Source organism: Hemibagrus wyckioides, linkage group LG25 (assembly GCF_019097595.1).
Source record: "Hemibagrus wyckioides isolate EC202008001 linkage group LG25, SWU_Hwy_1.0, whole genome shotgun sequence".
Taxonomy (NCBI): Eukaryota; Metazoa; Chordata; class Actinopteri; order Siluriformes; family Bagridae; genus Hemibagrus; species Hemibagrus wyckioides.
In genome coordinates, this window is record NC_080734.1 from 3,070,892 (window position 1) to 3,083,391 (window position 12,500).

At 38.4% G+C, this 12,500-nt stretch overlaps 1 protein-coding gene across 11 annotated transcripts in view; it reads left to right on the forward strand.

Moving 5' to 3' along the window:
• The window catches only part of mthfd1a (methylenetetrahydrofolate dehydrogenase (NADP+ dependent) 1a, methenyltetrahydrofolate cyclohydrolase, formyltetrahydrofolate synthetase), a 41,419-nt gene that overhangs the window by 14,452 nt on the left and 14,467 nt on the right, over window positions 1-12,500 (forward strand). For 8 of the 11 annotated variants that reach the window (XM_058379600.1, XM_058379602.1, XM_058379598.1 and 5 more), the window contains 10 exons: window positions 3,572-3,656; window positions 5,176-5,235; window positions 5,354-5,407; window positions 5,601-5,737; window positions 6,140-6,240; window positions 7,023-7,159; window positions 7,279-7,390; window positions 8,563-8,690; window positions 9,433-9,530; window positions 10,054-10,227. In XM_058379600.1, the coding sequence (XP_058235583.1) occupies window positions 3,572-3,656; window positions 5,176-5,235; window positions 5,354-5,407; window positions 5,601-5,737; window positions 6,140-6,240; window positions 7,023-7,159; window positions 7,279-7,390; window positions 8,563-8,690; window positions 9,433-9,530; window positions 10,054-10,227 (1,086 nt within the window). Of the gene's footprint in view, window positions 1-3,548; window positions 3,657-5,175; window positions 5,236-5,353; window positions 5,408-5,600; window positions 5,738-6,139; window positions 6,241-7,022; window positions 7,160-7,278; window positions 7,391-8,562; window positions 8,691-9,432; window positions 9,531-10,053; window positions 10,228-12,500 lie in introns of all 11 variants that reach the window. The other 3 variants (XM_058379608.1, XM_058379607.1, XM_058379609.1) reach the window with 1 other exon arrangement.

Here is a 12,500-nt window from a genome sequence, read left to right on the forward strand (position 1 = left end):
TACACACACACACACATTCAGACACAGACACACACACACATACACACACACAAGTATACACACACACACACATTCAGACACAGACACACACACACATACACACACAAGTATACACACACACACACACATTCAGACACAGACACACACACATACACACACACAAGTATACACACACACACATTCAGACACAGACACACACACACATACGCACAGGTATACACACACATGCACACATTCAGATACACACACACACACACAAGTATACACACACACACACACACATTCAGACACAGACACACACACACATACGCACAGGTATACACACACATGCACACATTCAGATACACACACACACAAGTATACACACACATGCACACATTCAGACACAGACACACACACACATACACACACACAAGTATACACACACACACACATTCAGACACAGACACACACACACATACACACACACAAGTATACACACACACACACACATTCAGACACAGACACACACGCACATACACACACACAAGTATACACACACACACACATTCAGACATAGACACACACACACATACGCACAGGTATACACACACATGCACACATTCAGACACACACACACACACAAGTATACACACACACGCACACATTCCGACACAGACACACACACACATACACACACAAGTATACACACACACACACACACATTCAGACACAGACACACACACATACACACACACAAGTATACACACACACACACACATTCAGACACAGACACACACACACATACGCACAGGTATACACACACATGCACACATTCAGATACACACACACACACAAGTATACACACACACACACACACATTCAGACACAGACACACACACACATACGCACAGGTATACACACACATGCACACATTCAGATACACACACACACAAGTATACACACACATGCACACATTCAGACACAGACACACACACACATACACACACACAAGTATACACACACACACACATTCAGACACAGACACACACACACATACACACACACAAGTATACACACACACACACATTCAGACATAGACACACACACACATACGCACAGGTATACACACACATGCACACATTCAGACACACACACACACACAAGTATACACGCACACGCACACATTCCGACACAGACACACACACACATACACACACAAGTATACACACACACATTCAGACACAGACACACACACATACACACACACAAGTATATACACACACACACACACACACATTCAGACACAGACACACACACACATACGCACAGGTATACACACACATGCACACATTCAGATACACACACACACACAAGTATACACACACACGCACACATTCAGACACAGACACACACACACATACACACAGGTATACACACACATGCACACATTCAGATACACACACACACACAAGTATACACACACACGCACACATTCAGACACAGACACACACACACATACACACAGGTATACACACACATGCACACATTCAGATACACACACACACACAAGTATACACACACACACACACACATTCAGACAGACACACACACACAAGTATACACACATGCACACATTCAGACACAGACACACACGCACATACACACACACACAAGTATACACACACACGCGCACATTCAGACACAGACACACACACACACACACAAGTATACACACACACGCACACATTCAGACACAGACACACACACACATACGCACAGGTATACACACACATGCACACATTCAGATACACACACACACACAAGTATATACACACATGCACACATTCAGACACAGACACACACACACATACACACACACAAGTATACACACACACATTCAGACACACACACATACACACACACAAGTATACACACACACACACATTCAGACACAGACACACACACACATACGCACAGGTATACACACACATGCACACATTCAGATACACACACACATACGCACAGGTATACACACATGCACACATTCAGATACACACACACACAAGTATACACACACACGCACACATTCAGACACAGACACACACACACATACACACAAGTATACACACACATGCACACATTCAGATACACACACACACAAGTATACACACACATGCACACATTCAGACACAGACACACACACACATACACACACACACAAGTATACACACACACGCACACATTCAGACACAGACACACACACACACATACGCACAGGTATACACACACATGCACACATTCAGATACACACACAAGTATACACACACATGCACACATTCAGACACAGACACACACACACATACACACACACAAGTATACACACACACACATTCAGACACAGACACACACACACACACACACACAAGTATACACACACACACACACATTCAGACACAGACACACACACAAGTATACACACACACACACACACAAGTATACACACACACATTCAGACACAGACACACACACACATACACACACACAAGTATACACACACACTGTGACTCAGTGACATTGTCATTCATTAATGTCTTATAAGACAGCAATAACCTTACTTAGCAAGTAACACATCATGACTATTTGTGTTGTAGCATAAGTGCACATTATGTCCATTATAACCTGTCATTACCATGTGGTATAAGTCATAATAATGTCATAGCAATACCAAACATTCATAAAAGTTATATATATAATGTTATGTATTAGGCCTAGAGAAAATGTACCTAACTCTGTTATAACAATGTCATAGAGTTGCTATAAGTGTTCACTGAACTCTTAGAAGCAGTAATATGACATTTATGTTACTTAGCCACAGTGCATTAGTGACATGCCCAAAGTGCACTGAACTACAGACTCAGTTGTCATGTCACTCATGTTAACACACCCTTGTGTCGGATGACATTAGAATGACATTGCAATTGATAAAAACAAAGTCATTATGACACCTGACACCTCCTGGAACAGACATTCTATGTAGATTTATGTCAGATGTCGTAATGTTCTCGAGATATGTCATTAAACATTCTAATGTCACTTTGACAATCTACATAACATGACTCAGCTGTTACATCACAGTTAATAAAAGCAGTCTACATAACAGCTGACACCAGATGGAATAAACATTAATGTAGGTTTATGTCAGATGTAATGATAGCCTCATAGACTGTCTTAAAACAGTCTATTTATGTCATTATATCAGTATGTAATAGAAATAATGAAACCAGTCTTAGGACAGCTGACGGTATTCGTGTAGGATTATGTCACGAAAGTGTTATAACATGTTATGTCAGCTTTATGTCATCTTAACTCAATCGTAATTTCAGCTTTACTTGATACAAATGACAAAAGCAAATGTTATGACAGTTGTAGGACTAAGTGTATGTAGGTGTCACAAAGGCTTTATATAGGTGTCATAGCCTTAAGAACACCATTTTTAAATAATGTATTTGTAAATGTTTTGCCCATTTTTTCTAAATTAAAAGGCAGTTTAAATGTAATTTAATTAGCATCCGTGGTCGATATCATGCAGACATGTGACGGAGCGTCTGAAGAAGGACGTAGCAGAGATGAACCTCCAGCGTCCAGGCTTTAGACCAGGCCTGGTGGTGCTACAAGTCAGTCCTGTGTTTCTTTTTTGTTTATATCTCAAATAATATTTTTTTCTTATAATAACAAGATGAACACTCTTTTCCTCTGATAATCTGACACACTTTCTTTCTTTCTTTCTTTCTTTCTTTCTTTCTTTCTTTCTTTCTTTCTTTCTTTCTTTCTTTCTTTCTCCAGCTGGTCATTTGGTAATGTCCCTTTCTCTTTTCCTTCATCTCTCTCATATCAGCAAAGATACAGAACACTTTCTGTGAAGGAAATATTTATAATAACAAATGAACATGTTTAATTATTATAGGCATTTATTCATTCTTTATGTAGATTATTAACAGATGTGATTATAACAGTTTATAAGTTATATTGGTGAGCTATAGTAGCTGTAGAATACTGTGTATAAGAAATGGGTATTAACATGATATGGATGTATTCATAGTTCATTTTAAGTATGTATGTGTGTGACCCCACATACACAGTGTGTGACCCCATACACCAGTGTGTGACCCCATTCTGACCCCATACACGTGTGTGACCCCATACACCAGTGTGTGACCCCATTCTGACCCCATACACGTGTGTGACCCCATTCTGACCCCATACACGTGTGTGACCCCATACACCAGTGTGTGACCCCATTCTGACCCCATACACGTTTGTGACCCCATACACCAGTGTGTGACCCCATTCTGACCCCATACACGTGTGTGACCCCATACACCAGTGTGTGACCCCATTCTGACCCCATATACCAGTGAGTTACCCCACAAACACTAGTGTGTGACCCCATTCTGACCCCATACACCAGTGTTTGACCCCCATTTTGTCCACCATACATCACATTTTGACCCCATACACCAGTGTGTGACACCATTGTGTCCACTATACACCAGTGTGTGACCCCATGCACCAGTGTGTGACCCCATTCCTACCCCATACACCATTTTGTGACCCCTTTCTGACCCCATTGACCAGTGTGTGACCTCATTCTGACCACATACACCAATGTGTGACCCCACAAACACCAGTGTATGACCCATTGTGTCCACTATACCCCAGGGTGTGACCATGTTTGTCTACCATATACCAATTTATGACCCTATACACCAGAGTGTGTCCCGATTTTGACAACATACACCAGTGTGTGACCAAACTGTGTCCACTATACACCAGTGTGTGACCAAACTGTGTCCACTATACACCAGTGTGTGACCAAACTGTGTCCACTATACACCAGTGTGTGACCAAACTGTGTCCACTATACACCAGTGTGTGACCAAACTGTGTCCACTATACACCAGTGTGTGACCAAACTGTGTCCACTATACACCAGTGTGTGACCCATTTTGTCTACAATAAACAGTGTGTAACACCTTTTTTGATCCATTTTATGAGCCAGTTTCTGTCTGTAATGGACATTTCTTTTCTGTGTGTTATTAGTATCTGCTCAGCTTCTAGCTCCATGTACATATCTGCAGCATGTTTTATTTATAGAATACAACCAGAGGAAAATGTTTGAATGATCTGTTTCAGGTTGGAGACAGAGATGACTCGAATCTTTACATCAGTATGAAGTTAAAGGCAGCAGCCAGGGTAGGTTTGGCTTCTGTAATATGATCTTGTTTATTTGTAAACATTATTTTCATTCTCTTTATCTCTCTATCTCTCTTTATCTCACTTTATCTATCTTGATCTCTCTTTCTGCCCACAGATTGGAATTAATGCCAACCACATCAGGCTTCCCAACACTGCTACAGAAGGCGAGGTGAGTAGAAATCACCTCACTGCTGTGTTAGATATTCATAATTTTACAAATAAACAAGCAAACACACACACACACACACACACAAACATGCAGAAACATGCACACAAAAACAAATGAATAAACACACACACACACACACACACACACACACAGTGGATCTCATTTACAGTAATGTGATGTATCTGATGTTCAGGTGCTGCAGAGCATCACAATGTTTAACGAGAACCCTGATGTTCACGGACTCATCGTCCAGCTTCCTCTGGACTCTGTCCATCCCATAAACACTGAAAAAGTGACCAATTCTGTGGATCCAGACAAGGACGTGGACGGGTGAGAGATTACACCACAGCAATCACACACACACACACACAATATATACAAGAGCTGCTGAAAAGGAGACACAAAATCTTCCAGCAGCACAGTGTATCTGCAGCACGTTCCTCACACACACACACACACACACACACACATTTAAATCTATTAACACAATCAAAACATCACGTGTGTGCTTGTGTGCATGTGTATATATATATATTTGTGTGTGTATATGTGCATGCATATGTGTATATATATATATTTGTGTGTGTATATGTGCATGCATATGTGTATATATATATATTTGTGTGTGTGTGTGTGTGCATGTGTTTATATATATATATTTGTGTGTGTGTGTGAGAGAGAGATTGAACTATAATAACCCCTCTGCTGTGCCCTGTGTCTCTGCTGCTGCAGTCTTTGCAGTGTGAATGCAGGGAAACTGGCTCGAGGTGATCTGCACAGCTGCTTCATCCCCTGCACTCCCAGCGGCTGCATGGAGCTTCTCAAACACACGGGTGAGAAACACCACACACACACACACACACACACACAACCAGATCTTCACACACCTGTACAACAGAATCCACTCGGCTATGAACAACGTCTCAGGATGAGTCCAGGGTTCAGTCCAGTTCCACCACCATCACCTCCGTCTCACTCACTGAGAATCAATTTCAATTCCAAACATTTTGATTCTGAATCTTTATTTTGTTGTATTTTGCTTTGCAACAATATCCAAATAAACTTGTGTTTCCGGATTCTGATTGGTCAGCATAGTCTCATTTTAAAGCCTTTGCATTTCTATAGCAACAGGAACTCATACGTAGGTCTTGAAAACATAGAAAAGTTTATTTTCAAATTTAATATTTATTAAAGGAGTCTCCAGTGTCAGCATTTTGTAAGAGAAAACAAAGGATTTTGAGCTTCTTCGACGTTTCTCATTAACAAGGCAAGTTGCTTTTGTTGTTGTTGTTGTTGTTGTTGTTGTTGTGTTTCATTGACTTTCATTAAGAGAGAGAATAAGGTGAGGCTGGTGAGGGAGCGATTGTTTGTAGCTGCTATAATGTCATGAGTGAAAACAGGAACATGTTCCACAGCACTAAATGTAACTAGAAACGGATAAAAAGTGAAAAATTGTAATTATTATCTTATTATAGCTGTGTTGTAAAAGAGAATAAAATACTGAAGATTTTTCTAGAACAGTGTAACGGAGGCCAGCAGTAGGTGCTGTGCAGGTAAACCTCACCTCACGCTAGTGGCTGCAGTCTTTAGCCTAACACTGATCCCGTGTCTGCAGGTGTGTCCGTCGCGGGTAAGAATGCGCTGGTGATCGGACGCAGTAAAATCGTCGGCGCTCCCATGCATGACCTCCTCATGTGGAACCACGCCACTGTCACCTGCTGTCACTCCAAAACTCTGGACCTTCCAGCAGAGGTATCTCCACCCCCTCTAATCCTATGCTGCTATACTCTTACTCATGTGTGGTGCAGGATTTTATTTACATTAACCCTCACGGAGAAAAAGCGCTAACTGTCTTCGTCTCATCTGTGAAGGTGAAGAAAGCGGACATCCTGGTGGTGGGAGTCGGGAAAGCCGAGATGCTGAAAGGAGACTGGATTAAAGAGGGCGCTGTGGTCATCGACGTCGGCATTAATTATATCCCAGGTCTCTATTTTTTTTCCCACACTAATAATACAAATAAATAAAATAATTCTGAATTAAAGACGTCTGAGTGTCCGAGGTTGTGTGGAAATGTATATGATTAAAGGGCAGGTATTAAATTTGCAGAATTTTTTTCGAAAACTAAATAAATCACCGTTTAATAAGTATAAATATTTAATATTATATATTTATATATAATTTAATATTAATATTTAAATATTTAATAAATTTAATAATAAATATAAATTTTGTGTAAATGCTATAAAAAATATATAAATAGATTTTAATCTATTAATACAGTCCATAACACACCAACATGTCTACCTTTTGAACATAAAGCATATATATAAAGCATATTTGATATATATGAAATTTATTTTTATTTTTTCCCTCGTCTTTAATCAGAATAATACTGAGCTTTTTTTCTGATACGCAATCCTGCCATATCCCTCTTCCATTCACGCTTGTGAACATGAGTACAGCTCTCATAGAAAGTCACGACATGCGTGTCTTCACTGCTAGAAGAATCAGAAACAGACAAAAGCTATGACAATTTTCCAAAACAATCAAAAAATAAAAATACAGCTTTTATTCTTTTTTATTTTTGGAATCTTCAGCATTGTTTTTGTCCTGGACAATGACAACAAACATGAAATAAAATCACTTGTGATTGTGATTTTAGTAAATGAGTCTTGTTGTGTATACAGTATATAGTACACATGCCTCGATCAGGCATAACATTATGACCACCTGCCTAATATTGTGTTGGTCCCCCTTTTGCTGCCACTGTCACCGGGTCACCACTGTTCCTTTCTTGGACCACTTTTAATAGATACTGACCACTGCAGACTGGGAACACCCCACAAGTTCTGGAGATCCAGTGGTCTAGCCATCACAATTTGGCCCTTTTGGTCAAACTCGCTCAAATCCTTACGCTTGTCCATTTTTCCTGCTTCTAACATCAACTTTGAGGACAAAATGTTGACTTGCTGCCTAATATATCCCACCCACTAACAGGTGCCATGATGAGGAGATCAGTCTTATTCATTTCACTGGTCAGTGGTCAGAATGTTATGCCTGATCTGTGTATGTAGTATATCTTTGGAGAAAACAGCTGTTGAAATGTTTCTAATTCTGGTGTAAAATTTAAACTAGCGGATTGTTTTCCTCCTCAGACAGCAGCAGACCCTCCGGCATGCGGGTGGTGGGAGATGTTCACTATCCATCGGCGAAGGAGCGGGCGGGGTTCATCACTCCGGTTCCTGGAGGAGTCGGACCCATGACTGTAGCCATGCTGATGGAGGTAAGAAAAAGAAAAGAAGAAAAAGCTGTAGAATTATAACTTAGTCGTTTAAGTTAGTTGGTTAGATTGGATCATTGATCCAGGATGTTTTTTCAAGCCCATTGTCTAATGTCCAATATGTCCAGTATGTCCGACATGTCCATAAGCTTAAACACGATAAGGAGTCGTTTATTTAAAGAAAATAAGATTGGATTACAGACTGACAAGCAGAATGCAGTATGTAATACTTGCTAGATTAGATTAGACTATTTTAGATTAGAGATTAGATTAGACTGGATTAAATCAGACTAGATTAGATTATTTTAGATTATTTTAGATTAGATTAGACTAGATTAGATTAGAGATTAGATTAGACTAGATTAGATTAGACTATTTTAGATTAGAGATTAGATTAGACTGGATTAAATCAGACTAGATTAGATTATTTTAGGTTATTTTAGATTAGATTAGACTAGATTAGATTAGAGATTAGGTTAGAGATTAGATTAGACTAGATTAGATTAGAGATTAGATTAGAGATTAGATTAGACTAGATTAGATTAGATTAGAGATTAAATTAGAATAGATTAGATTAGATTAAACTCAGTTTTGTCATTGAGCAGAGCAGGAGTACAAATCCAATAAAACAGAGTCAGAATCTAATGAAGGGCAAAACAGCAGCATTACATTTCACTTAACTTTTAATTATCATTAATGAATGTTTTTTTAAGTGTAATTATCTCATGACTTTTATTTTGAACAGAACACAGTAAAGAGTGCTGCGAGGTTTCTGCAGACGTTCAGCCCTGGGAAGTGGAACTTGATGTACACCCCGCTGAAACCACAGAAACCTCAACCAAGGTGCAAGAACACTCAGAGTGAGAGAAAACGTCTCACAGAAACGTCTAAAAAGATCATAACAGAGTTGTACTGCTTTCACTTTTGGAATGAGTTATAAGCAGTTATAATCCTGCATTAGATTACTGTTTTGTTGCTAACATACCTACATATTATTTAGCAGCAGTGCTAATAAGGCTTTATAACATCTACAGTGAAAAATCTAACTGTAAAGTTATGCTCCAACAGTACAAAAGAAATCTTTAAAAAAAAAGACCTGCAACATTTACACACACTCTTAATAAGCTGACATAACCCAACCTTATTCTTATTAACATCTGACATAACCCTACATTACTTTAAATGACATCTGACATAATCCTAGATTACTCTTAGTAATATCTGACATAACTCAACATTACCCTTATTACCGAAAATTTCCAATACGTCAATTTAAGTGTGTGTGTCTGTGTGTGTGTGTGTGTGAGAGCAAAATCCTGAGTCAGTGCTTTCTCCAGATGATTCTGACCCTAATCTTCCCTCACAGTGATGCCCAGATCTCTCAGTGTGCTGCACAGAAGCCCGTTCATCAGCTGGCTAAGGAAATTGGGCTGTTCTCCAAGGAGATGGAGCCGTACCACAGGAGGAGGCTGAAGGTGAGACTGGACGTCCTGAAACGACTGGACAAACAGCCTGATGGGAAATATGTGGCAGTCACTGGGTAAGAGTCACCCTATTAAACATTTATACAAGACATAAGGGATTATGAATGGATTAGTTTCCGATAACAGAATGAAAGTCTTTAATTCTTCTTAGACCACAAACAATCATACGGACATATTATTTAGCAACAGTGTTCATAAAGCTTTATAACATCTACACTGAAAAAATCAAACTAAAATGTTATGCTCTGATAGTACAAAAAAAACTTTAAAAAAGACTTGCAACATATACATACACTCTTTCTAACATCTGACATAACCCTACATTACTCTTAATAACATCTGACATAACCCTGCATTATTCTTATTAACAGCTGACAACCCTACATTACTCTTAATAACATCTGACAACCCTTCATTATTCTTATTAACATCTGACATAACCCTACATCACTCTTAATAACATCTGACATAACCATTCATTATTCTTATTAACAGCTGACATAACCCTATATTACTCTTAATCATATCTGGCATAACCCTACATCACTCTTAATAACATCTGACATAACCCTACATCACTCTTAATAACATCTGACATAACCCTACATCACTCTTAATAACAGCTGACATAACCCTACATCACTCTTAATAACAGCTGACATAACCCTACATCACTCATAATAACAGCAGACATAACCCTACATTACTCTTAATCATATCTGACATAACCCTACATCACTCTTAATCATATCTGACATAACCCTACATCACTCTTAATCATATCTGACATAACCCTACATCACTCTTAATCATATCTGACATAACCCTACATCACTCTTAATCATATCTGACATAACCCTACATCACTCTTAATCATATCTGACATAACCCTACATCACTCTTAATCATATCTGACATAACCCTACATTACTCTTAATCATATCTGACATAACCCTACATTACTCTTAATCATATCTGACATAACCCTACATCACTCTTAATCATATCTGACATAACCCTACATTACTCTTAATCATATCTGACATAACCCTACATCACTCTTAATCATATCTGACATAACCCTACATTACTCTTAATCATATCTGACATAACCCTACATTACTCTTAATCATATCTGACATAACCCTACATTACTCTTAATCATATCTGACATAACCCTACATCACTCTTAATCATATCTGACATAACCCTACATTACTCTTAATCATATCTGACATAACCCTACATTACTCTTAATCATATCTGACATAACCCTACACTACTCTTAATCATATCTGACATAACCCTACATCACTCTTAATCATATCTGACATAACCCTACATTACTCTTAATCATATCTGACATAACCCTACATCACTCTTAATCATATCTGACATAACCCTACATCACTCTTAATCATATCTGACATAACCCTACATTACTCTTAATCATATCTGACATAACCCTACATCACTCTTAATCATATCTGACATAACCCTACATTACTCTTAATCATATCTGACATAACCCTACATCACTCTTAATCATATCTGACATAACCCTACATCACTCTTAATCATATCTGACATAACCCTACATCACTCTTAATCATATCTGACATAACCCTACATTACTCTTAATTATATCTGACATAACCCTACATCACTCTTAATCATATCTGACATAACCCTACATTACTCTTAATCATATCTGACATAACCCTACATTACTCTTAATCATATCTGACATAACCCTACATTACTCTGAATCATATCTGACATAACCCTACATTACTCTGAATCATATCTGACATAACCCTACACTACTCTTAATCATATCTGACATAACCCTACATTACTCTTAATCATATCTGACATAACCCTACATTACTCTTAATCATATCTGACATAACCCTACATTACTCTTAATCATATCTGACATAACCCTACATTACTCTTAATCATATCTGACATAACCCTACATTACTCTGAATCATATCTGACATAACCGTACATTACTCTTAATCATATCTGACATAACCCTACATTACTCTTAATCATATCTGACATAACCCTACATTACTCTTAATCATATCTGACATAACCCTACATTACTCTTAATCATATCTGACATAACCCTACATTACTCTTAATCATATCTGACATAACCCTACATCACTCTTAATCATATCTGACATAACCCTACATTACTCTTAATCATATCTGACATAACCCTACATTACTCTTAATCATATCTGACATAACCCTACATCACTCTTAATCATATCTGACATAACCCTACATTACTCTTAATCATATCTGACATAAC